Source organism: Gossypium hirsutum, chromosome A10 (genome assembly GCF_007990345.1).
Source record: "Gossypium hirsutum isolate 1008001.06 chromosome A10, Gossypium_hirsutum_v2.1, whole genome shotgun sequence".
NCBI lineage: Eukaryota > Viridiplantae > Streptophyta > Magnoliopsida > Malvales > Malvaceae > Gossypium > Gossypium hirsutum.
In genome coordinates, this window is record NC_053433.1 from 21832986 (window position 1) to 21860800 (window position 27815).

General features: G+C 34.8%; 3 protein-coding genes across 3 annotated transcripts; 2 read left to right on the plus strand and 1 right to left on the minus strand.

Moving 5' to 3' along the window:
• The first annotated feature begins 3990 nt into the window (after positions 1-3990).
• LOC107897553 (E3 ubiquitin-protein ligase MIEL1) lies at positions 3991-6710 on the plus strand. Its single transcript, XM_016823040.2, has 12 exons — positions 3991-4283; positions 4377-4464; positions 4607-4663; positions 4759-4791; positions 4887-4964; positions 5122-5165; positions 5261-5301; positions 5747-5829; positions 5908-5999; positions 6082-6151; positions 6274-6315; positions 6406-6710. The coding sequence occupies exons 1-12, from the start codon at positions 4231-4233 to the stop codon at positions 6529-6531; spliced, it is 807 nt and encodes a 268-aa protein (XP_016678529.2). The 5' UTR covers positions 3991-4230; the 3' UTR covers positions 6532-6710.
• Positions 6711-12306: 5596 nt separating this feature from the next.
• LOC121207961 (uncharacterized) lies at positions 12307-14972 on the plus strand. The gene is made up of 4 exons (XM_041078506.1): positions 12307-12591; positions 12898-13084; positions 13214-13930; positions 14143-14972. The coding sequence occupies exons 1-4, from the start codon at positions 12307-12309 to the stop codon at positions 14970-14972; spliced, it is 2019 nt and encodes a 672-aa protein (XP_040934440.1).
• Positions 14973-24619: 9647 nt separating this feature from the next.
• LOC107897551 (trans-resveratrol di-O-methyltransferase) lies at positions 24620-26060 on the minus strand. The gene is made up of 2 exons (XM_016823039.2): positions 25230-26060; positions 24620-25070 (listed from the first exon to the last, which is right to left on the minus strand). Exons 1-2 carry the CDS (start codon positions 26001-26003, stop codon positions 24765-24767), a joined length of 1080 nt encoding a protein of 359 aa, XP_016678528.1. The 5' UTR covers positions 26004-26060; the 3' UTR covers positions 24620-24764.
• Positions 26061-27815: the final 1755 nt, after the last annotated feature.

Below are 27815 nucleotides of genomic sequence, written 5' to 3' on the forward strand. Positions count from 1 at the left end.
AGAATTCCAGTAAGGTTCTTTTAAGGCCCAATAAGCACTACGAATCGAAAAGGCTCTCGAAGATGACCGAACCCATATCACCCTGTCTGATCCAGAGTTAGAATGCGGGGGAGGAATACTAATAATCCTGCAAATCACTTCTTGAGAAAGCCAAACACGAAACAGATCCAAATTCCAACTTCCATCTGAATTTATGAACTCCCTAACATGACAGTTAAGATCAAGGTTAGTAAAAGATGGAATTTTAGAAAATAGAGAACCCATACCTGGAATCAAAAGATTCTTCCAACACCGGATAGTAGAGCTATCACCAAGAGACCAAATTAAATTTTCATGGAATAACGACCATATCTTAGCAAGAGCTCTCCATAAATGGGAACATTGATTCCTACTAATCGAATCCAGTATCTGATCTTTCCAACTATACTTGGAGTGAAGGACACGAACCCATAGAACATCACTTTTGTAGACAAGACTAAACCCTATTTTCATAAGAAAAGGCTTATTCTAATCTTCTAAATTTCTGAAACCAGGACCACCTCAAGCCCGAGGCTGACAAATGGAGTCCCATCCAACTAAAGACATTTTAGGATGACCTTCAGTGCGACCCCAAATAAAATATCTAACCAACTTTTCAATCTACAAGCAGACACCTCTCGGAATCATCAGAGACTTCATAAAAAATTTGGCATAAAAAGAAGAACTGATTGTGCTAAGGTGATTTTCCCTGCCATGGATAGCGTCCTAGCATCCCAACTCTGTAGTTTTTGCCTTATCTTATCCACCATAAAGCTTAGAGTATTTTTGATAAACCTTTCATGAAGGAGAGGCACACCTAAATACTTACCTAAATTCTAAACTTCTTGAAAACCAAACATTTGAATAATTTGATTGTGAACATCACTTGATGTAATCTTGGAAAAGAAGATACTACTCTTCCTAATGCTAATTCGATGCCTCGAAGTCTCACAAAACTGCTTAAGGATGGAATCGAACAGCCGAGCTTGATCAAGATAAGCTTTACAAAAGATAACAAGGTCATCCGCAAAAAATAAATGAGAGATATTAGGGCTATTGCGTGATAACCGAATTAATTCCCAATTACCTAACTCCATTTTCATGCGAATAATGTGCCCCAACCATTCTATGCAGAGAACAAATAGGTATGGCAACAGAGCGCATCCTTGACGGATTCCTCTAACTGATTTAAACTTACGAGTAGGCACACTATTCCAAAGGATCTGCATAGAAGAGGACGAAATAGCTGACATGATCACTTTACGCAAAAAAAAAATAGGGATTCTGGCTGCATTCAAAGAAGTATCTCCCAGCTAACTCTGTCATATGCTTTTTCCAAGTCTAACTTAACGGCCATCCAGTTTTTCCCTTTCCGCTTACACCGCATGGAGTGAATAACCTCCTGAGCAAGAATAATGTTGTCTGAAATATTCCGGCCAGCTATAAAACCAGTTTTCCTGGGAGATTAGCTTGGGAAAAATCACCTTAAACCTATTAGCGATCACTTTCATCACCAACTTGTAAAGCACAGAGCACAAGCTAATGGGCCGAAATTGGCTGAAATCTTCAGGATTCTCTTTTTTGGGAATTAAGACAATCAGCGTGTTATTCAGTTCCTGATCAATTTGTCTTCCAGAGAAGACCTCTTTGACCCATTGACACACATCTCTACCAAGAGTATCCCACTAACTTTGAAAAAAGAGGGCATTATATCCATCACTACCAGGCGCTTTTAGAGGCGCCATATCAAAAAGTGCCCTTTTGATTTCCTCATCTGTGACTTCAGCTTCCAAAAAAGAGATTTCTGAAAGAGTAAGGTTAGGAAAACCAAAACAAGGCATACCTCTTAAAATAGGGGGAGTCTCGCCATACAGCCTTTCAAAGAATTCTACCGCTTTAGATTGTAAGATATCTTGATCAGAACACCAATCTCCACCATCTATATGTAAGGTAGAAATGCGATTGAATTTCCTTCTCTTAATCGTGCGACTATGATAGAATTTTGTGTTTTTATCTCCTAACTGCAACTAGTCACAATGAGCCTTTTGTCTCCAAAGTAAGTCTTCATGGTCAAGGATGTTTTCCAATTCATCACGAACTTCCAATTCTTTCTGAGCTGACTAGATGAAAAATGGTTAATGGCCTTTTGAATATTACTAAGTGATCTCAAAAGGAGATGTTTTCAAACACCCAAAAAACCATACACATCCCTATTCTAAAGTTTAACAGAAAAAGTAAAATTATTAAGAGAATCAACCATATTACCAACAAAATTCCACTTATCTTTAACAAATGTGGGGAAAGATTTATGCTGCATCCATCCTGCTAAAAATCTGAAAGGTCTTCCTTTAGGAACGCCATGATTCGGACTAGTGGATAGCAAAAGAGGCTGATGTTTAGATTTAGTACGAGTGAACCAAGCACTGCAGAAAAGTTAGCATCCAATCATCATTTGCTAAAGCCCGATCCAATCTTACAAAAGTACCACCGCATTGTCATGTGAAGGAGGGTCCACGAAACCCTAAATCCTGCAAAGCACAAGAGTCAACGAAATTACAAAAAAATTCATAGCGTTTACCTATATTAAAAGGGCTTTTCTTATCTGCAGGAGATAAAATAGCGTTAAAATCCCCCATGATGAGCCAAGGAATAGGCTAGACTAGAGATACAAATTTTAAACTATCCCAAAGGAGCTTGCGTTTCAACCTGTCAGGGCTACCATAAACAAAAGTGATTAAAAGAGACTTATTTAAAATAAAATTGTCAACGCTACGGGAAATAAATTGAGGATGGTTACTACATAATGCGAATTCTAAAAGAATCCTTCCATACAGCTTCAACCCGATGAGAAGAATTGAAGCCCAATTGTTCAATAATAAAATTGGTTTTTTTACCGCTTACTCTAGGTTCAACCAGACATACAATATTTGGACTATGCTCCAAATTATATTCGCGGAAGGCCTGAAAAAAATTTCTACTAGCACACCCTTGACAATTTCAAGAGAAAATTTTTAGATTAGGTACCATCAACATAAAAAACTATATAAATAAGAGAAAGAATATAAACATACTCTAGATTAGATGTTATTTTTAAACATACAATTGTATTCTAAATCATTAGTTTCCAAGAATATAATAAGAATTGCAATAATAATTATTATTGTGTTTTGTGACCATCAACGTGAACTCTACTGCTCATAAATAATTTGTTAAAATAAATAAAATTTGAATTAAACTAATTTTACTTTAATGCTTAAGTTAGGGTTTATTATGCCTAAATTTAAATATATTTAAAAGTTCATTAGTCGAGCTGACGTAATTTTTAATTTAATCCAAAGCTCAAAAGTTTTTTATGTCACTTAAAAAGGAAATTATATTTATCAATTTTTTTTTCATTAATTTATCACTAAAAGATTCCTTTTTTTAACTTATTAAACTAAAATATGAGATTAATGATAGTAATAATATTATATAAATAAGAAAAGTTAAATTGCAAATTAAATTGAAAATGTAATCAATGTATTTTAATTTAGTAGAGTTTAAATTTTTTTATCCTTAATTTCTATTTTACTATTCATATCTCTCAACAATATCATCTCTAACATTTTGAATCTAAATTTTTTTCTGAAAAATACTCAACCTGTTATTCATGTTTTTCTTTGGATAATGCAATAAGGAAAACCATAATTCAGGTTTTAAGTTTAATCAATTGATATGAAGGAAGAACAATTTTTGGATTCAGCTTCAAGTTGAATGGAAACAAAAAGCGACTTGCACATGATTGTTAAAATGCCCCCAAAAAGAAAAATTACGGACTGAAACACGATTCGCTGACACTGCGGCAACTGGTCCCTCTCTCTTAGTCATCACTGGCAGGCACTCCCCCCACCTTATCCTTTGTCTCTCTCTCCCAACAGAATCTCATTATTTCTATTATTCAATAATTACTATTGCCTTTTTCTTTTTTTGGGTATTCAATTACTATTGCCTTTTAATGTAAGATAGCTATTGTTATATTTTTATATTTTTATATAAACGAGTGGCCCTTTGAAGGCGGGGTTGGGGTTCTTTTCTCTTCATTTAAGAATCCACGACAATCCAAGAAAATTTAAATCCCATCTTCCCAATTCAGGAAACCCCCTCTTCTTTCTTGGTTTCCTCTGGATAATCCAAGAAGAAAAGAACAAAATTTGTCTTCCAATTCTCCTGGAGATGGAGGCCTCTTCAGCCAATGAACGCCTTCATTTTGGGAAGATGGGATATGGGTATCTCTTCTTTCTTCTTATCCCTTTTTTGTTTTTTTGGGGGTCTTTTCCATCAATGATTCATTGGGTTTGTTTGTTTTTTTCCTTTTATAGATGCCAACATTATAGGAGGAGATGTAAGATTCGAGCTCCATGTTGCAACGAGGTTTTCTGGTGTCGCCATTGCCACAATGAGGCTTCGGTATTCGTTTTCAGCATTTTTTCTGCATTCCCCCCCCTTTTTTTTCTATGTTTTAAGCTGAAAGCTCCCACGTTTCTGACTGTTTATGCAATTTCTTGTTCTGGGTATTCATTGTATTTGGATTCACTTATTGGTTCTTCAGAGCTTGTTAAAGAACCCCATGGACAGGCACGAGATTGTTCGCCAAGGCGTTAAACAAGTACGAAATTGAAAATCGCTGTGTTTTTCTTTTCTTTCAATTTATTGTCTTTCTCTTTTCAAGTTAATCATTTGTGCCAATTTGTTTCTGTGTAGGTTATTTGTTCGGTTTGTGACACAGAGCAGCCGGTTTGTGTTTCAGATTTGTATCTTTTAAGACACAAAAGGACCCTTTTCTTTGGTTTATGTTTTCACTTTGGGTGTTGGTTTTTTATGTTGTGTAGGTCGCTCAACTTTGTTCAAATTGTGGCGTCAACATGGGAGAATATTTCTGTGCAATTTGCATGTTCTTTGATGATGATGTAAGTACTTAAGTTTTTTCAAGATATAACTAATGAAATAGTTGATAAACATTAGCTTAAGATATAAGGAATGGATGGGCGTTTGATCCTTGTGTGTTTTACTATATAATGTTTATTTTTTCCATTAATGTTTACCGTTCGGTTACATCTAACGCAGACCGAGAAGGAGCACTTTCATTGCCATGATTGTGGGATCTGCAGGTTAGTTACCAAGTTTTAAGTATATATGGCTGTTATTTTCGTCTTGATTGCTTGAATTCAAGCTATGAGACTTAATCGAATGATTTTTGATACAGAGTCGGAGGTCGTGATAACTTTTTTCATTGCAAAAAGTGCGGTATGTACTTAACACCTTTATATCCCATTTCTTACCTTATCATGCTTGGTTCAAAGTTCTTAGATTCAATCCCATTTTTTACTTTGAAATGGTATTTGTGGCTGATTTTTTATTTCATATTCAGTCGTATTCAATAATTTGCATTTTTCATTGGGTTGTTTCGAACTATTCTGGATTTTGCTGTCATGCACTTTCATAATCGTTCTTGTTTTTGTTCGTCGTTGTTCTCAGTACACTATACTTATGAGTTCATTTTCATGTTTATATTCTTCTACTTTAATTTAGAACTATACTATTTTGATGTGAACTCACCGAAAACATCAGTCAATCGTGTTTTGAGGAGTTTAAACATTGAATTCCATCCCCTGCTTACAGTATCTCTTTTATTCAATGGTACATCTATTTGTTTTGCACAATAACCACACGTACTTATGCCACTGGGCAGGGTCTTGCTATGCCATTGCGTTGCGAGATAATCATTTGTGCGTGGAGAACTCGATGCGGCATCATTGCCCCATATGTTATGAGGTTCATCTTTTCTACTTCCTGCAATTATATTTAGTAAATATTTGTATCCGCTAATAGTGGATCGTATTGCATCTCCAGTACCTATTCGATTCGTTGAAAGATACCACTGTGATGAAATGCGGTCACACGATGCACTGCGAATGTTACTATGAGATGATAAAGCGAAACAAGTGAGTGTCAACGAGTTCTTCCTTGTATAATCTTAACTGTTCTAGTTGTTCTTCCGAATTTAAAACAGTGTTGTTTGCTCAGATATTGTTGTCCTATATGCTCGAAGTCAGTAATCGATATGTCTAGAACCTGGAAGAGGATAGACGAAGAGGTACATATTCTTCGACTTTAAGCTCATCAAACTCGTAATTAACAGCCTTGTCTTTGATTTAGTTGCTTCATTCTGTTTTTGTCCACACTGATTCACAACATAATTATCTTGTTTGTTGTCAGATAGAAGCAACTGTAATGCCAGAGGACTACCGGCACAAGAAGGTGTGTGCATACTATGATTCTTGTTCATATCGAACAACCTGTTGCTTTATATCCGAATCACGTATATCTTGATTTAACAAACGAATGCAGGTTTGGATCCTATGCAATGACTGCAATGACACTACAGAAGTTTACTTCCACATAATAGGGCAGAAATGCAGTCACTGTAAATCATATAACACACGCACAATTGCCCCTCCCATACTTCCTCACTGAAAAGATCACGAGTGAGAAACAAAGAAGTGAGCTCGAGGCATCTAAGGTTTGGGCCTCTAATCATAAACCGGAAGACAAATTCTTGATTACATGTTACAATCATTTAAACTTGTGTTCATCATTGGATTGATTACTGTATCACAATAGTATATGATTCATATGGAACTGCCATTTTTATATCTTATGAATTTCTTTCTCCCATTTCGGAGTTTTAGAAAAAGAATGCAATGGTCGATTGTTTCATTGATAATTGGCTGAACCCTCTTTTTCTGCTCATTTTTTTTTATGTCATCCTTCCATTATTTCTTTTAGAACATTTATTATCCAGTGGAAGTTATATTTGAACTCAAAGCTCAATTTAGTTCATTCATGCAGTCGACTGCAAAATATGGCATTTAGCATTTTTTAATTTGAATTTTAGTACTTAATCTTTTATTTTCCATGAAAATGAAAGAACCAAGAAATTAAACCCCAAAAAGAACCCTTTTCTTTTCAAGTTTATTCATTTTCAATAAATTAATTTTAAATAATTAAACATTGAAAATAAGAAGTGGAATGGTATTTATTTCATTTAGTGTTAAATTTAGAGAAAGTTGTCGTTTTCTGTATATTTAGTGTTTCTGGTGTTGTCTTTTTTTGGCTTCATAATTTCTAATTCGTTCTAAGTTTTGTATTATTACATCATTTGATGTATTTTTTTTAATATAATATGAATCGTTACCCATTACTTCAAACATGTAAGTGTTTTTATTTAAATAAAAATAAAAATAATTATTTAATCCTGGTTAACAATGGGCTGTAGTCACAACTTCTTTATGCCGTTGATATGATGTATAGATCCTAGCATTTCTTGTATAGTTCAACAAATAACATATTTCTTTCTTCTTTTTTTAGTTGTACACAAAAATATTTAGATGTATGTTTGGTAATTATAGATTGAAAACAAATAGCATAAATCAAATTATTTGATGGAATTCAAAAAAAAAAAGTTAATCTTAAAATTAAAAAAATATATTTCAAATTATGAAGTGAAGCATGGTGGTTATGCACCTTGTCCATTAATTATGTGGTCAGGGATTCGATTCCATCTTATGGGAATGAAGAGTACATTTTGTTACAAGCCGTTTACCTCTTTGGAGAGCACATTTTCTAATAAAATTAAAAATATATATATTTTTCATTCAATCTACTCCAATGTCATCAACTACAAAAGAAAATAATAAAAAATTAGGTTCTACGAGTATTTCGAGATGCAAAATCATTAATAAGGACCATTCAATCGTTTTTGCGATATTGATGACCTCAAGTAGGTTTTGATTAACTTACAGTTGACAAACTCAAGAATTTCAGTGGCTGACATTAATTCATTTGATAAAGTAAATTGCAATACTTTTAATTCAGAGAAAAGATCGTTTAGATCAACATTTGATTAATCACCATGAGAAAAGGTAGAGTGAAAAGTAACACAACATTCTCTCAAATTCCTTTTCATCCAATGACTTTTAACATGTTTGAATCAAACAAAAACTCAAAAATATTCTCAGATATTTTTAGTTGCCCAAATCTGCTCTTTAAATAAGTAATTATCATGTCTACAATAACTAAAAAATAATCAACTTTAAATAATTCATCACCCGACCAAAATTCTTCATCTTCTTGTTTATTCTCATCAAATTGTTTTTTTTCTAATAACACGACGCTTTATTGAAGGACAGGCTCTACATTCATATCAAGTGCAATACTTTTAGCAATATTCATACTAGAAATAAAACCTTCATCTCTATATTTTTCAAAATATGGCATGATAAACATGTCAAATTGCATATTTTTTATGCTTAAATTAGTTTATTGATGAACTGAATCCTACTAATTAAGTGTTTTTATGATTTAATTCTTGTCAGGGATGCAATTGATCAAAAGCAAGCTGAAAATGGGCCAAATTAGAAAAAAATCATTGGAATGGGCCAAAGCGAAAAGATGGAGCAAGCCAAGGACTAGTCATAAATTTGACTTTGTAAAAAGCCAAAAATAGTAAATTCTATTTTAAGTTTATTTTAATTTTATTTATTTTTAATTATTATTATTTTAGATTTTATATTAATTTTCTTAAGCTATTTTTAGTAAACCCTATCTATATAAATAGGGGGTTTTAGTTCTTAGGAAATCATCCATTAATCAATTGTCTTTACATTCCTATTTCATTTTGGAATTCCATTATCCACTTTGTTTTCTTTTTCTTAATTCAATTGAGCATTAGATTATTTTGTTTTCTTTTTACAAAATTTGTCTAATTCTCTTTGCAATTTTTCCTATCCATTTCCACTACCTTTTTCATATAATTTCTATCATTTCCATAACCTTCAAGCATGATTAAATTCATGCCACACTAAACCCCTTTCAGCTTTAAGCTGGTGTTAACCCCGTCAAAATACCCGTGAGTTACGAACCCGAGCTGTTTAACTCCCAACTTTCGATATTTATTATTTCTCCGGATTAAGAGTATGACTTTGTCAACTTACAAAGTCAAGTCAATACTAAGTCAAAAAAGACGTCGTTTGAGTTAGTGTGGCTAGACATACAGTTGGAATTCCGAAAGGATCGATTGTCTAATTGGTCTTCCGTGAACACATTGGCGTGCCAAGTGGGGATTGCTGTTTGGTTCCATTAAGGGAAGTAGTAACTGGATTTAAATGTCTCAACGTTTGAGGGCATTGGTTCGAGCTAGGCTCTTCTAGAACGCAAAGCTGCAGGAGTTCTAAATCACGAACGTTTCGTAGGTTGTTCGATCGGTAAGGGTTAGTTATAGGACGTTCCATAACTAATTTACACAAGGAAGAGTTGGTGTCCGAGGCGTCCTTGGTAGTTATAACTAGCTTATCGAAAAAGAGGAGTTCACCTAATTTCGAGGAATGGGTCAAAGACGGGAAAACCCGTGCTTAAGGCTGAGCTAAGTTTTATTGATTTTCCTTTAAATTATTTTGTTATTTATTTTTATTTCATCTTTTTATTTTTATTTCATCTTTTACTTTTTACTTTTTACGTTTTCTTGTGTTTATTTCAGGTTCCATATTTTATTTCCCCACTAAACGTCGCGGGCACGACAACTGCCCAGACACTAATCTGGTCAAGAAACAAACAATTTTCAGTAATTCCAGTCTCTGTGGGATCGACCCTACTCCCTATACTGCTTTAATTTGCAAACTAGGTGTAGGTTTATATTGGTGGAATCGACAGCCATCAGTTTTGGCGCTGTTGCTGGGGACTGGCAACACTTACAATTGTTTAAATTGTCTTCATGACCAGATCTTCATCCGGAGATCTTGAATACGACCCAGAGATCGAGAAATCAGCGCGAGCTCGACGAAAAGAGACAGAAGCTCTTAAATGTGCAAGTAAATCAGGAATTGAGCTAGGACAGGGGATCTTAGAGTCCGACGTTGAAAAATTGAGTGAAGTAATTCGCGCAGAGGCAATTCAACGTGGGAAACAAGTCGAAGAGGTTGAACCTGAGACCGAACCACTGTTTGAAATAAAAACAACCTCGGTGAACTAGAAAGAATGGAAAACCGAACCATTCCTCAACTAGCCGCTGCTCCCAACGAGCAAACACCGTTATGCATCAACTATCCAACCGGAGGAACCCCTTTCGAATTGAAGTCCGGCTTGATTCACCTTTTTCCCACTTTTTGAGGCTTGAAGAACGAAAATCCACACACTCACTTGAGAGAATTCCACATGGTCTGCTCAAGCATGAAACCCCAGGGAGTACCCGAAAATGAGATCAAACTTCGGGCCTTTCCTTTTTCTTTAGTTGATACAGCAAAAGAATGGTTATTTTACTTACCTCCTGGTTCTATTACAACGTGGGATGACTTATCTCGTGTGTTTCTTGACAGATTCTTTCCAGCGTCACGAGCAGCTGAGCTTAAGAGGGACATAGTGGGCATTCACCAATTGGAGAGTGAATCACTCTACGACTACTGGAAGCGGTACAAAAAACTGTCTGCGAGTTGTCCTCAACATGGGTTGACCGAACAATCACTTCTTCAATATTTCTACGAGGGTTTGCTCCCTATGGAAATGAAGATGATCGACGCTGCTAGCGGAAGAGCGCTTGTCAATATGACCCCTCAAAGGGCAAGAGAGCTAATATCCACCATAGCGGCAAATTCTCAACAATATCGGCCAAATTCAGAACCGATAAGACGGGTTAATGGGGTAAACATTTCAACTTTAGAAGATAAATTGGATAAGCTTACGAATGTTGTTCAATTTTTGCTTACAGAAAATAAGAGTTTGACCCCATTATGTGGAATTTGTACTACGTCTGAACACCCGACGGATTTGTGCCCAATCCTTAACGATAATTCAACGACACATGTAGATGCTGTCGGAGGTTTTCCAGAACCTCCGCAAAGACGTTATGATCCTTTCTCCAACACCTACAATCCCGGATGGAGGGATCATCCTAACCTGAATTACGGAGCTAATCCCCAATATAATCCACCATACCAACCGAGACTTCTGCAACCACAACAACAACACAAGCCGAGCACATCTCTAGAAGCTGTTGTGGAAAGACTTGCCGCCGATGCTGCAAAATATCAACAAAGGACAGACGCATCAATACAAGAGTTAACTAATCAAGTTAGTAAACTCTCGATGGCAGTTAATCGCTTAGAGTCTCAAGGTAAATTACCTTCCCAGACAGAGCCGAACCCTCGGCAGAATGCCAGTGCAATCACTCTTCGTAGCGGAAAGGTTCTGGAAACAGTACCAACTAAAAGTCATAGGTAAGAAAAGGAACAGGAAAAGCAGATCTCCGATCCAACAATTAGGCCAGAGTCAGAAATTCAGAGACCAGTTGTAATGCCACCTCCTTTTCCAGGGAGGCTTGCAAGGGATAAGAAAGAGAAGAAGGAAAAAGAAATCCTCGAGACATTTAGGAAGGTGGAGGTAAATATTTCTTTACTCGACGCTATCAAACAGATCCCCCGTTATGCAAAATTCCTCAAGGAATTGTGTACTAGCAAAAGGAGGTTAATAGGTAACGAAAGAGTAAATGTAGGAGAAAATGTCTCCGCAGTACTGCAAAAGAAAGTTTCGCCCAAATAGAAGGACCAAGGTATGTTTGCTATTTCCTGTGAGATAGGTAATGTAGGCATTAAGAAAGCCATGTGTGATTTAGGGGCTTCTATTAATGTTATGTCTTATTCTATTTATAAGTTGATTAACACGGGCCCTTTAAAAGAGACAGGAGTAATAATCCAGTTGGCGGACAGGTCAGTCGTCTATCCCGAAGGGCTGCTTGAAAACGTCCTTGTTAAAGTTAACGAATTAGTTTTCCCTGCAGATTTCTACATTATTAGTATGGAAGATGATAATTCAACTAATTCGTCTGACATTTTGCTTGGAAGGTCGTTTCTAAGTACCGCAAGCGTAAAAATAGATGTTCGAAGTGGGACGCTGACCATGGAATTTGATGGCGAAATTGTGAAATTCAATGTCTACGAGGCTATGGGTCATCCTAACTCACTATTGAATATTTCTAGCATTGATATTTTAGATTGTTTAACTCAATCTTATTATGAATATCATGACTTTGATGAGTTGGAAACTGTCCTTTTCAGAAACATTGACATGGAAGTTTTACATCACCTCGAGGAATTTGCAGTCATTGAAGATTCATTGCAAGAAATCGTCAATCACTTGGATATGCAACCTTCGTTGACAAACTGAGGTAACCAATTTGAACTATTACCTTCCCAAACTAAAATGTTACCCTCGGTTTTACAGCCACCGATCCTAGAGCTTAAAGCATTACCGGACCATCTTAAGTACGTCTTTTTGGGAGAGAGGGTAATAGTGTCAAACAAGTTAACCAAAGACGAGGAGGAAAGTCTAGTTCGAGTTCTGAGAGATTATAAGGAAGCTATTGGTTGGACGATAGGCGACATAAAAGGGCTAAGTCCATCCACCTGTATGCACAAAATTTCCATTGAAGACAACACGAAACCAAAGAGGGATGCTCAACGACACCTTAATCCACCCATGATGGAGGTAGTAAAGAAGGAGATCTAAAAATTGTTAGATGCTGGAATGATATATCCGATTTCTGACAGTAATTGGGTTAGCCCAGTTCATGTCGTGCCCAAGAAAACTGGCGTGACAGTGGTGAAAAACCAATTAGGTGAGCTGGTCCCTACACGAGTATAGAATGGATGGAGGGTTTGCATCGATTACAGGAAGTTGAATGCAGCTACCCGAAAAGACCATTTTCCACACCCCTTCATCGATCAAATGCTCTAGCGATTAGCCGGTAAGTCCCATTATTGTTGTCTCGATGGGTATTCAGGATTTTTCCAGATTCCAGTGGCTCTGGAGGATCAAGACAAAACGACTTTCACGTGTCCCTTCGGAAAATTTGCGTATAGACGGATGCCATTTGGACTCTACAATGCTCCGGCCACCTTCCAAAGATGCATGGTGAGCATATTCTCTGATTACGTCGAGAAAATCATCGAAGTCTTTATGGATGACTTCACGGTATACGGTAACTCTTTTAACGAATGTCTCAATAATCTTCCTAAGATATTACAAAGATGCCTAGAATTTAATCTTGTTTTAAATTATGAGAAATGCCATTTCATGGTTGACAAAGGATTAATTTTGGGTCATATAGTTTCCTTGAAAGGAATTGAGGTCGATAAGGCAAAAACAGACATTATTAACTCGTTACCTTACGCCTCATCAGTGAGGGAAGTTCGTTCTTTTCTTGGCCATGCAGGATTCTACAGACGATTCATGAAAGATTTCTCGAAAATCGCGCGACCGCTTTGTAGTCTGTTACAAAAGGATAAAGAATTTGAATTTGACCAGACTTGTAAAGACGTGTTTGATGTGCTGAAGCAGAAATTGGTCTCCGCTTCCATAGTGCAGCCACCAAATTGGAACTTCTCGTTCGAAATCATGTGTGATGCGAGCGACCAAAGTGTGGGAGCTGTTCTTGGCCAAAGAATAGAGAAAGAGCCTCATGTTATCTACTATGCTTCGAAGATTTTGGATGTTGCCCAAAGCAATTACACAACGACCGAGAAAGAATTATTAGCTATTGTGTTTGCTTTAAATAAATTTAGATCTTACCTATTGGGAACTAAGGTAATTATCTTTTCTGATAATGCAGCTTTGAAATATTTAATAGGGAAGAAGGAGGCAAAACCCCGACTAATCAGGTGGATTCTACTCCTACAAGAGTTTGATTTTGAAATTCGGGATAAGAAGGGAAGCGAAAACCTAGTAGCTGACCATCTGAGTCGATTACCGATTCTAGTAGACGACACACCATTGAAAGACAACTTTCAGATGAAAACCTGTTTTCAGCAAAGGCAATGCATCCTTGGTAAGCAGACATAGTAAATTACCTCGTCACAGGTACTATTCCTTCAGGTTTGCCAAGGTCTAAAAAAGATAAGATAAGAAAGGATGCACGATATTACATTTGGGACGATCCTTACCTTTGGAAGCATTGCTCGGATCAGGTAATACGACGTTGTGTAGCAGAAACAGAGGTACAATCTATCTTAACTTTTTGTCATTCTTATGCATGCGGAGGGCATTTTGGACCTAAACGCACTGCAGACAAAATTCTCGAATGTGGATTATTTTGGCCCAACATATTTCGTGATGCCTTTTATTTCTGTAAAGCTTGTGAAAAATGCCAAAGAGTTGGCAACCTTAGTCGTCGAAATGAGATGCCTCTTACTCCTATTCATATTTGTGAAATTTTTGATGTATGGGGCATCGACTTTATGGGTCCCTTCGTTTCTTCTTTCGGTAATTTTTATATACTCTTAGCTGTTGATTATGTCTCTAAGTGGATAGAAGCAAAGGCCACTCGCAATGATAATGCTAAGACCGTAGTTGACTTTATTAAAAGTTCTATTTTTTCCAGGTATGGCCCTCCCCGAGCATTAATCAGTGACAGAGGAACACATTTTTACAATAAACCCGTAAGTGCATTAATGGAAAAATATGGAGTGACTCAACGAATTGCCACTGCTTACCATCCACAAACAAACGGGCAAGCCGAAGTGTCAAATCGAGAGATCAAGTCTATTCTGGAAAAGACGGTTAAACCTAACAGGAAGGATTGGAGTTTGAGACTGAATGACGCACTTTGGGCCTATAGGACAGCTTACAAGGGACCAATAGGCATGTCACCTTACCGACTCGTTTTCGGTAAACCGTGCCACCTCCCGGTCGAGTTAGAGCATAAGGCTTTTTGGGCAGTTAAGCAATGCAATATGGAAATGGAGTCTGCGGGAAAATCTCGAAAATTAGACATCCAAGAACTCGAGGAAATCAAAAACGATGCATATGAAAATGCTCGAGTTTATAAAGAAAATACGAAGGCATTTCATGACAAGTTTATCACCAGGTAGCAGTTCTCAATAGGACAAAGAGTGCTCCTATACGACTCTACCTTAAAGATTTTTGCTGGTAAGCTTCGATCCAAATGGATTGGACCGTTTATTGTTACTAATTTATTTGCGAATGGTGCAGTGGAAATTCAAAGTGAAGAAACACGAAAGCGATTTAAAGTGAATGGTCAACGACTAAAACCCTTTTTCGAGAATTTTCAAACACACACAGTTGAGGAGATTGTTCTCGATGAGCCAAAAGTCTGAATAACAGGTCGTCGAGCTAACGACGTTAAACAAAAGCGCTTTTTGGGAGGCAACCCAAATTTATTTTCATTTATTTAAATTTTTAGTTTAAGTAAATTAGGATGTAAATAAATAAATTCTTATTTAACTTAGTCAATTTGATGTTTTCAGGAATACTGTGGAAGTAATTAATTTTCAAAAAGACGAGTAATGAAGGTGGCGTGGGCACGACTTGCTAATGTGAAAAAAAAAAAGAACAACCATCATCCACTAAAATTCCTACCCAAACCCATTTCCCACATATACCAAAACCCAAAATCAAACCCAATACCCAAATCCTAACCCATTTACCCGCAAACTAAAATAACCCAAACCCAAACCCAAATACCAAACTACCCATTTCCTTTAAACCCACATAAATCTAAACCCAATACCCAAAGTTGGCCCAACCTACACCTAACCCAATTACCATACCCAATATCCCAAAATAAAAATTAAACAAAAATAAATTCAAACACCCAAAATCCCAAAATTCCCAAATCTTCTCATCTTCTTCATCTCCATCCTTTCCAAATACCAAAAGAAACCCTAACCCAAGCAAGCTACGCCGCCGCCGTCGTCACACCGCTCATCGTCTATCACCACCGTCGTCCTCCTTAACCGTCGCACACCACACCTTCACCGATTCCACCATCCACCACCGTCGAAAGCACCAACACACCACCCCCACTTCCTTTTTCTTTTTCGTAGCCAACACCCCAATACAACACCACCATTCGACGGCCCTATTTTCCACCGAAGCACCGCCGAAAAACCTTTGCTCCACCATCGCACCTTAAACGGCCTTAACCTTCACCACGCTATCACTTCTCCATTTTATTTATTTTGCCTTCTTTTCTCCATCACCAAAAACACTTAAAACCAAACTTAACAAACACCCAAACCCCCAACTACCACATTAACCAAGGCCAACATCAACACCTCCACCATCACCATTCAAGAGTTGACCGAAAACGCATCACTCATCCTCACCGCCACCGTCGCCGCCGTTACTACCGTCGTGCGCCGCAGCATCTCGTCACTGTCGAGGCCATCTGAAACATCTAATTTTGAAAATAACCCTGGGACCATGGTTCGAACTCAGAACCAAATGGCAGACAATATCCCGGTTTCACTTAATCGACATCGACACCGTTTCTCTGCCCCTCCTGTCGTTGAGTTAGCCGACGACGACCCTCCTCCACCTCCTCTGAGACGAACAGCCGCGCAACCAAGAGCCCGTCGATGATGAAGTCTAACTCTGGTCGACACAAGCACTTCAGGCAGTCTAGAGAAAGTCGAAACTTCTAACATCCATGTCGAGCCTACACACACCGTTGTTGAACAAGTCTCTCAACGCCAAACCCAAAGTCATCGACGGTCGACACGTGAGCCATCAACGCCTCCACACAGCAGTACTGAAGCTGCTGAACAAAATCCCCCGCTCGACTCGCCTAATGAGCACGTTAGACCACCCCGAGCAAATCAACGCAACAGACGTAGTCGAGCAAATGTTATTCCTGCCGATAGTCATTTGCAACGATTTCTAGAGTTTTCGACATCCGAACAGCAAACACGATACAACGCCATCCGACAACGCTCGCTTCCGGTCTGTAAGCAAATCGATTTCCCTACTCTTGAACTTCTAGATATTCATGATGCAGTACTCCATTATTTTAATGCTATTGGTTGGACTCTATTTGCTAATATTACTTGTGATGCAGATTATGAATTAGTATATGAGTTTTATACCACATTTAGCTTCAATATAAATGCATTGTATACTGTTGAAACACAAAATATAGTGTGCTTTCGTTTGCTTGGTAAAGACTTTTGGATGTCTGTTTCAGAATTTAACATTGCCATGGGTTTCATCGACCCTAATGACATTCAATCCGATGCCTATCATTCTGCTCTTTTAGATGTTCCCAATGACTTCGATGCTCAACATGTTTATCGTGTTTTAACTAATTCTGGCCAACTTTATAATCCAAAGACCACAAAAGATTTATGGGTGCATGAGCCTACTTTAAAATACATACACCGATTTTTAGCATTTTGTTTTTCAGGTAGAAATGACGCATCAGCTGCTTTAACTAAGACTGAACTGTTCTTTTTGTGGTGCATGCATTCGGGTATTAAAGTTAATTTAGGATATTGGTTTGCACGAAATTTTCATGCCGTTTTAAGTTACAACAGTCCACTTATACTTGGATCATTCATTTCAAATTTAGCCTCTCAACTTTTTGAGTCTGAAATTGATTTCGCAACCTTCACATGTGCATATCGTATGGACCACCTAGATAAACATTGTTTGGATTCTATGGGATTGCTTGCCGGCACCCCTACTTCGTGTTATTTTGTTCCTCCAGGTACACGGGCTACTCGGGAAAATAGAGTTTTTCGCAAACATCCGCACACTAATATGAGAGAGCAAGAGGAACACCCTTTGACTGTGGAGGCCCGTTTAAGTCGAATCGAAGCTAGACTTGAAACAATGGAAACACAAGTCGCCACCATCCTCAATATCCTGCAAAGTCGCGACGCTCAACACCAATGATTTCATTAAAATACACAGGGAGTGTTCTGAACTTTTTCATTTTTAATTTATTTTGAGCTGCTGACTTTATTTTACATGCTTGAGGACAAGCATAGTTTAAGTGGGGGGGTTGGATTGATATGTTAATTTTTGCTACATGTCTTTCTCTTTTGCATGTGTTCAATCTTACGATGAATTCTTTCAACAATTTATTCAACATTTGAGCCTTAAAACCTCATACTTAGTCGATTTAAGCAATTGGATAAATTTCGAATTAAATGTTTAAGTATATAGATTGGTCAACATTTAGGTTTTAAAATTGGTATATGTAGCTAGAATTTTTTTCGCATGAATTGATTGATTGAATAAAATATGTTTGCTTGTGCATAAATAAATTAATAAAGGTTCAGGCTATGAATAAAGTTTCGAAAACGTGACCGAATTGAGTAACCGGGGCAGGGTGCTTGGGTTGTTATCTTGTTTCGCGTAAAAAGGTTCGAGTGACAAGTCGATAACTTACAAACATTCCGCTAGTTGAACACCCCATAAAAAAAACATAATAAATAAAGACTGTTTGAACTGAGTAACCGGGATAGGGTGCTTGGGTTGTCATCCTAGTTCACGTAAAAAGGTTTGATCTTGTCTATTAATTTTCTGATGCATAGTTTATTAATAATGCCATGCAAATTATGGGATTCAATCTCAATTTAACGAAATTGTTTAGTTGACATATTTCAATTTTATGACACTTGTTGATTAAAATGTATATTTTGAACATTTATTTCTTTTTGCCTATGTTGTTTGCATTGATTGAGGATATGGAAAAGGGGCTCGATTTTTAATAAATTGTGGAATTGATTCTAATGTTTGAAAGAACAACATGCTTGAAGGCAAGCATGAGCTAAGTAGGGGGGATTTGATAAACATGTCAAATTGCATATTTTTTATGCTTAATTTGGTTTATTGATGAACTGAATCCTGCTAATTAAGTGTTTTTATGATTTAATTCTTGTCAGGGATGCAATTGATCAAAAGCAAGCTGAAAAGGGGCCAAATTAGAAGAAAATCATTGGAATGGGCCAAAGCGAAAAGATGGAGCAAGCCAAGGACTAGTCATAAATTTGACTTTGTAAAAAGCCAAAAATAGGAAATTCTATTTAAGTTTATTTTAATTTTATTTATTGTTAATTATTATTATTTTAGATTTTATATTAATTTTCTTTAGCTATTTTTAGTAAACCCTATCTATATAAATAGGGGGTTTTAGTTCTTAGGAAATCATCCATTAATCAATTGTCTTTACATTCCTATTTCATTTTGGAATTCCATTATCCACTTTGTTTTCTTTTTCTTAATTCAATTGAGCATTAGATTATTTTGTCTTCTTTTTACAAAATTTGTCTAATTCTCTTTGCAATTTTTCCTATCCATTTCCACTACCTTTTTCATATAATTTCTATCATTTCCATAACCTTCAAGCATGATTAAATTCATGCCACACTAAACCCCTTTCAGCTTTAAGCCGGTGTTAACCCCGTCAAAATACCCGTGAGTTATGAACCCGAGCTGTTTAACTCCCAACTTTCGATATTTATTATTTCTCCGGATTAAGAGTATGACTTTGTCAACTCACAAAGTCAAGTCAATACTAAGTCAAAAAAGACGTCGTTTGAGTTAGTGTGGCTAGACATACAGTTGGAATTCCGAAAGGATCGATTGTCTAATTGGTCTTCCGTGAACACATTGGCGTGCCAATTGAGGATTGCTGTTTGGTTCCGTCAAGGGAAGTAGTAACCCGATTTAAATGTCTCAACGTTTGAGGACATTGGTTCGAGCTAGGCTCTTTTGGAACGCAAAGCTGCCGGAGTTTTAAATCACGAACGTTTCGTAGGTTGTTCGATCGGTAAGGGTTAGTTATAGGACGTTCCATAACTAATTTACACAAAGAAGAGTTGGTGTCCGAGGCGTCCTTGGTAGCTATAACTAGCTTATCGAAAAAGAGGAGTTCACCTAATTTCGAGGAACGGGTCAAAGACGGGAAAACCCGTGCTTAAGGCTGAGCTAAGTTTTATTGATTTTCCTTTAAATTATTTTGTTATTTATTTTTATTTCATCTTTTTATTTTTATTTCATCTTTTACTTTTTACTTTTTACGTTTTCTTGTGTTTATTTCAGGTTTCATATTTTATTTCCCCCTAAACGTCGCGGGCACGACAACTGCCCAGACACTAATCTGGTTAAGAAACAAACAATTTTCAGTAATTCCAGTCTCTGTGGGATCGACCCTACTCCCTATACTGCTTTAATTTGCAAACTAGGTGTAGGTTTATATTGGTGGAATCGACAGCCATCATGACAATACACCTTCTAATTGATTTATAGTAGTCTCGATGCACATAGATTTAGATTGCAATTTCTTGCTCACCATATTTATAGCAAATAAAATTTCATACCAAATTACCATACCAAGCAAAAACTCAAAACTCTCAGGTGCATTGACCAAACTCTCCACTTCACTATTTGACTTTACATCATCACAAGATTCATATAATTCTGACAAAGCCAATCTTATTTGGGGAGTTTGAAATCTAATAGCTTTAACATTTTTAATTCGACTTTCCCAATGAATATTAGATAAAAATTTCATAGTTAATTCAGGGACATTGTCAAGAATTTCTTTTTGTCTTTTTCTAGAACTCGAAAATAATGAATATATGCGTTGAACAATTCTAAAAAATGAAATAGCTCTAATGAAAGAATGTGCAATATCACTAAGAGTAAGATTCGGACTATGACAAGAACAAGGCATATATAATGCTCTTGGTTTTATTTCAAGCAATCGCTTTTGAACACCTTGGTGCTTTCCTTTCATATTGGAACTATTATCATAACCCTGACCCTTTACATTATCAACACTAAGATTAAGAGACTTCAAAACATCTTGTAATTCATTAAAAAGTCCCAATCCAGATGTATCATACACCTTCAAAAGCTCTAAAAAGTACTCCTCAATTTTTATTTTATTAGTTGACATGTTCACACATCGTACTATTAGAGTCATTTGTTCTTGATGACCAACATCAGGGGTACAATGAAGAATTATAGAAAAATATTTCACCTCATTGAAGATCTTAATTATAGAACTTTTAACACTATTGGCCAAAAGGGGAAATTAATTCATTTTGAATTTTATGCTCAAGATAATGATAATGAACTTCTCGGTTTTGAATGCGTCTAACATGATCATGCATTATCACATCGAATTCCACAATCATTTCAATTAATCCTAAGAATTTACCATTACTATCTTGGTAGAGTTTTTCATTAGATCCTCGAAAAACTAAATTGTGAGTAGTAAGAGATTTCATAGAAAAACTTGCCTCCATCGCTCTTTCTCTTTCATAATATGTTCTTGCAAACTTTTATCAATTGTTTCATTTTTATCCAACTTTACTCTCATTTCATTCCAAGTATTCATATTAGTCATATGCTCAACACTGTTTTTATGTTGTTTGAGCCTCTCACTAATATGCCTCCAATCACTTAAACCCTCATTTGCTAACAAACTTTTGTAACTATAGATTTGAACAACTTACAACAAAAACAAAACACTGTGTCAACATGTTTGGAATAAACTAACCATTTTCTATCGCTAATCTCACAATTGCTAAACTTCCTAGAAAAAGAAGCATATAAAAAATGTCTATTATTATTATCGAAGGAAAATCAAGATTTATTTATCTTATAGGCCTCTTTTCAACTAAAATATCAAGATTAGTCCAATTTCTAGTATAATAAATATCCAAATAAGGAATTATTTATTCTTCATCAATGCCAATATCATGAGGAATTGTTTGTTCTTCATTAAGATCAAGATTTTCAATATTGGATACATTTGGCATATTATTAAGCTCATTTAGATCATTAATTTCATCATTCTCATGGACATGCAAAGTTTCATTTGATTGATCCAAAATTTCATTAAAAACTATTTTTTTAAAAAAAAATAAAAATAAAATTATCCATAACACATTGCTATGATTTTTTTAACTCTTCAACACATTTTTTCTTTATTCTTTTTTCACTTCCAGATAAATGTTTGTTAGACAACATTATATATAAAAAATAAATATGAAAGCATGACTTTTCCATTCTCTTTTTGTACTAATGCTCAAGAGGATATGAATTCATTCAAAACGTGATTTTCATATAAAAGGAATTAGAAATTAAAATGATTTAGATGGTTTTGGCTCACTAGCAAGGATGAGACTTTGAAATCTTAGGTTAGAAATGATTGATTTTGTTGTAATTTCATAGACAAAAAAAAAGGTTCAAAAGTAGTAAATATGTAATAATTGAAATTAATTACTAAAAAGTGCTTCCAAAGAAGATTGATAGGGCTGTAATTGTTTTGGTACAGTGTCGTGTGTTTTTATCGAAATAATCATATAAATTTTACATTGACGATAAAAAAGAATGATGAATTGATGTTCAACAATTACTATTTTATCTTTTTTAATACATTTAGTGTTCTTTCACCTTTAAAATTTTGTATTTTTAATTTAGAAGTAAAGTGAGTTTGGTCAAATAATTTGAAGATAGACTTTTTTTTATAACAATCTTAAGTCTTCTGGCGTTCAACTTAAGAATAATTGAGTAACTGTTTCAGTGGCTGAAGACGTTAGGGTGTAGAGTGTGGGTCACTGGTCCGAGTCTTGGTGAAAGGTGGTTTTTTGTAGTTTTTGTTTGTTGTTGTTCCATGTTTAGAGTTTGATTTAAAAGGCAAACTGTTAAGTTGAGGGAGTGGTTGGATGTTATTGGGCAGGTGGGGAGTTACAATTGGTTTCAACTTTAAATTTTAATTCTGTTAAACACCCCCCCCCCAACGCCCTCAAGTCCCACGTTCCATCTTTCTTTTATTATTTTTTTTTCTTCTCTCTTCTTCTCTCCTTCTTGCGTCACTGCTACATAGAAATTGAGCGATTTTATTTCTTTTTCTTTTGGGTATTGTTTTGATCTTTGGCTTTACTTTTTGCAATTGTGGGTTGCTGTTCATTGGACCTTCGTTTTATTCTTTCTTTTGGCTGCGTTAATTTCACTATTCATAGGTAATGTTCGAGTTAGTGCTTCAATCATTTAATTTGGGGGTTTAGGCTGTAAAAAGGTGTGGTTTACTTGCATTCGTTAATTATTTAGTTCATTGTGTTTAGGTGATGATCGTGTCACGTTTGGCGTTCCTTTCATCATCATGAATTCGCGGGGTTACAGTTTACTTAATGGTAAGGGTATAAAGGTGTTTGTTGAGAGTTTGTAATTTTTAGGACTCTCTTGACTACAAGGGTGAAGCCAGAAAATTTTTTTAAGGGAGTCAGATGAAATTTTAATTTTTTATAGTTTATATTTTTATAATTTGTAAAGGATTAAATTAAATTTTTATAATTTTAGGGGAGGTCAAAGTGTAATTTTACCTTTACTAATTTAAAATTTTTAAAAAATTTCAAGGACCTAAAATAGAATTTTCCATTTTAGGGGGGGCCAGGGCCGATGCCAGCCCCCTGGCTACACCCCTGCTTGACTGTATGGTTTTAACTTTTGGATTTGGATTTCGTTTTGTTTTCTTTTCCACAACGTTGACAAAATCATTACGCAAACAAATGGTTTTAACAGATGGTTTTTTGAAACACAAGCTTGGTTTTGTTTTAAATGATTTTCAAACTTCTACTACGAAATAAATGGTTAACTTTTAAGAACAACTTATAACGGTTTAGTAATGTATATATATAAATAAATATGTTTTATAATACCTGGACGTTTTATTTAATAATTAAACATGATTTTATCGAAGTATCGTCAGTTTCAAAACCCTTCTTCGTAACACTCTCGAATTTGGTCATAACGTGGTCGTGTTTGAGTGTTACAGTTAAGATATAATAATTTAGAAGTAAAGAATATCGAACTTCAATTTAAACACGAAATTTAAACTAAAAATTCAAATAACCTATGATTAAAAAATATTAAAAATCTGAATTTTATCCTTTCATTAGAATTTTCTAAAATAAATTATTATAAAAAAGATTTTGAATTTATCTCGATTCGGAATAAAATTGGAAATCGGAATTTTTAGAGCCGATCTAACAGGAAAAATAAAAAATTAGTGTTTGAGGGTTAATTGTTACGCAAAAGATTTTTTGAATTATTATGATATATTTCTTTGAATTTTTTAGAATTAGATAAAATTGAGATTATTTGTAAAGTCTGAAGGTTAATTTTTTAAAATTATGATCAAATTGATTTAATATATAAAAATTGAGGGTTAAATTTGTTATTATACTGATTTTTAACTGCCACATCATCCTCCTTTTAGTGCAATTAATGGAAATGGACAAAAAAATAATCTCAATTAGTTGGATGATCGATTTAAAAAACCAAAAAAGAAATAAGTACATAATTGGGTGACCAGTTTAAAAAATTTATAGTTGGATGACAAAAAAAAATGACTCTAATTAGATAAAACAAATTTACTTTTTCTTTCATTTGTTTTCCTACTATTATTCGAATTTTAAAACTTTTATAATAATTTAACTCCTTGTGTGCATATTGTAGTGCTTGTATAAAATGGTGGGTTTAAATGGACTGGTGTGTTTATTAGCAGTTAGTATAAAAACAATGGTAGCGGTGAGATTAGATACCATAGCGTGAGGCAAAAAATAAATTAAATGCACCGCATCTCACTGCACATCCAAACTCACGGTTAACAATCAACAAAAGAATTTATATTATGAAATAATAGTAGGAAAATTATTATTAATAGAGATATAAGTAGTGACAACAATAAGAGAAAAAGTTCAATCAGAGTATGTAGCTTTGTTATCATTATTCATAAACCTCAATGAGAGATTTTAAACCAACAATAGGAGTAAAGTAGGGCAATTATACCCTTCTAACTATAGCTCTGTTATCATTATTCATAAGGCAAGAATCGAAGATTCTTAGGGGTAAACCTCAATGAGAGATTTTAAACCAACAATAGGAGTAATTTTGTGGTAACTAAAACCAGCTGCTAAAAACTTCTTCCATTCTTCTTCAAGCCTTTCTTTTCCATTCACCAACACCAACATCTCCATGTCGGCGAAGAGCTTTGTTTCACTTGATTTAAACACCTGATCATCATCCTCCCTCAAAACCATCTCTATTATAATCACCTTCCCTCCTACATTATCTCGGCTTGAAATGGCCTCTTTACATCGCTTTAGGATCGTCACGGATTCTTCATCATTCCAGTCGTGAAATACATTCTGCTCAAATACATAAATTATTAACTAAGCCAAATACTGTGATTACATTTACAGTTTAATTTTTGAATTAATATGTGCAACTAAATTTGTTGTGCATTATTTATAATAGTGAAAATATCATGAAAAAGATGAATGAGAATAAAGATAGTAAAAGTTAACCTTTAATAAAATCGCATCTGCAGTTGGAAACGTCTTGAACATATCACCTCCAACATATTTCAAGTTCTTACTACCCTGCAGGCCAGCAACAACATAAGGAAGATCAAACACAATGCACTCCAAGTGTGGAAATACATCAGCAATGGCCTTGGCCACGATTCCTATGCCACCCCCAACATCTACAAGGGAGTTCAATCCCTCAAACACCCCTTTACACTTGTCAACCAAAAAACTAGAAATCAATCGAGAATCACAAGCTTGGCTTTCATTAAACAAGTCATTTAATTGTGGATCTTGGCTACAATAATCCCACAATATCTTCCCATGTGCGGTTTCAAATGGGGTACGATCATCATTTTGAAACCAAGCCGCTAAAAAATTCCAAGGCTTTGTGAAAATAGGATCTATAGTCGCTTTCAAAGAAGGTGTTATGCTCAAAGGATTATTCTTGAGCAACAAACGAGAAGAGTTGGTAAGAACATAACCTTCTTTTTGGGCATCACCGTCTAACTGTTGATGTGCAAAGAAGCCCGAATGAACTAGAATGCGCATGAGCCCATAAATGTGACATGCTTTGGTAGAGTTGAGCATCGGTAGTGCAGCCAACAGCTCAGTAATTGTCATGGGCTTGCCATGGTTTTGAATAACATTTGGGATACCTAAATCAACTGCACATTTTAGAGACATGGAACTTATGAATATAAAAACATGGTTGCAAACGTGAGCATGTGCTTGAACTAGCTCATTATCAAGCTCCCCATTGGCATTGCCCATATCTATCTTAGCTAAGTTTTTTTTTTATATTGATTAGCTAAGTTTTTTTTTTGCTTTGAGTTAACATACCACTAAATATGCTATTTATAGACTATGATAGCTTGGAAGTAAAATTTGCAAATTGAAAAGTATAACCAAACTTGTTTTTATTACTTTAATAAAAATATTTATTAAAAAAATATTTTTTCTCAAATAAAATTAAAGATTAATTAAAAAAATATTTTTTACTTCAAATTTATAATTATTATATTTATTCTAATAATTTATTTATTAGTATCTTAATTATAGTTAATTTTTAATATTGACGTGTCACAACACATGGTAAAAACACAAAAAAAGTGATTTTTTTTTGAAATAAAAATCTTAAAAATATTATGGAATTATGAAATTAATTTAAGAATTAAAAAAATATTTCGAAAAAATTGGAGGGTGTTTACAAATTAAGCTATTGTTATTGAGAGAAAAATTTAAATGTAAAAAGCATACGTGTCATGAAAGAAGTTTTTACATTGTTGAATTCAGGGTGCTTTTGAGTTTTGACCGGGAACGAATCTTTTTAACTGTGGTTGTCATCAAGTAACCAATTCAATTTCTTTGAATAAATTAAATGAATCAATTGTTTGAATGCATGAATTCAGGCTGCGTCATGAATGAATTTGTAGTATAATAGAATGCACTTCACCAACTACTAGGGGGCTCCACTGTGTCTTGGCCTGCACAAGTGTTCCAACACCTAAAAGTAGGCTTTTTTTTTCTCATCTAATATTACATTTTATAATATTAAATTCGAAAATGAGTTGGATGTGGATTATTTAATAGAATGATATGAATTGGTTGGTGGAAGGTGGTGCATAAGTGATACTATCCTTGTTAAAAAAAATATGTTGGTAATGATAATATATATAGTAAAGAAAAGAGAAATAAAAATAAAGAATATATAGATTTTACGTGAAAATTCTTTTGAAAAAAAACCACAGGCAGAGGAGAAGAAAATTTACTATACTGAATTCGAATAATTACAAGAGGAATAAACTATGTCTATTTATAGACTTCTAAAATCATATTCTAATAGGAGTGTAGTAAGATTAAAACACCTTATTCTAATCAATATCAAATAGATATAGTTTAATAAGGTTTAAAAAAAACTTATTCTAAAATAAAATAAAAGAAGTGTAATTCTATATGGATTTATAAAATAAAAGAAGTGTAATTCTATATGGATTTTACTTTTATTTTATTTTACCACTATATTTTATTTAAATAAGGATTCAGGTTACTTAATTCTAATAATCTCCACTAGGGGTGTGCAAAATTCGGGTAAAACCGAAAAATTCGGTTAACCGACCGAATTCAGTTAATCAGTCGGTTAACCGAATTAATTCAGTTGGGGGTCGGTTAAAATTTTTTTGAGTTTTCAGTTAACGGTTAATTCGGTTTGAAAAAAATTAGGTTAACTGGAAAAAATTAATAAAAAATTATAATATATAAATAGCCCACTATTCACTCAAACCCAATCCAACATAAACTCAAATACCCAATCTAATATATATTAACCCAAGTACCCAACCCAATTCAATCATAAAAATTACAAATAATTTAATAAATAAATAAAATCTAAAACTAAAAATAAAAATAAAAAAATATAATTTTATACAAATAATTCGGTTAATTCGGTTAATTTTATACTTATTTTAACCAAAAATTAAAAAAACATATAATTTTCGGTTAATTTGGTTAACCGACCGAATTAACCGAAAAATTTTCGGTTCGGTTAATTTTTTTGAAAAAATTTTGGTACAGTTAACGGTTAAA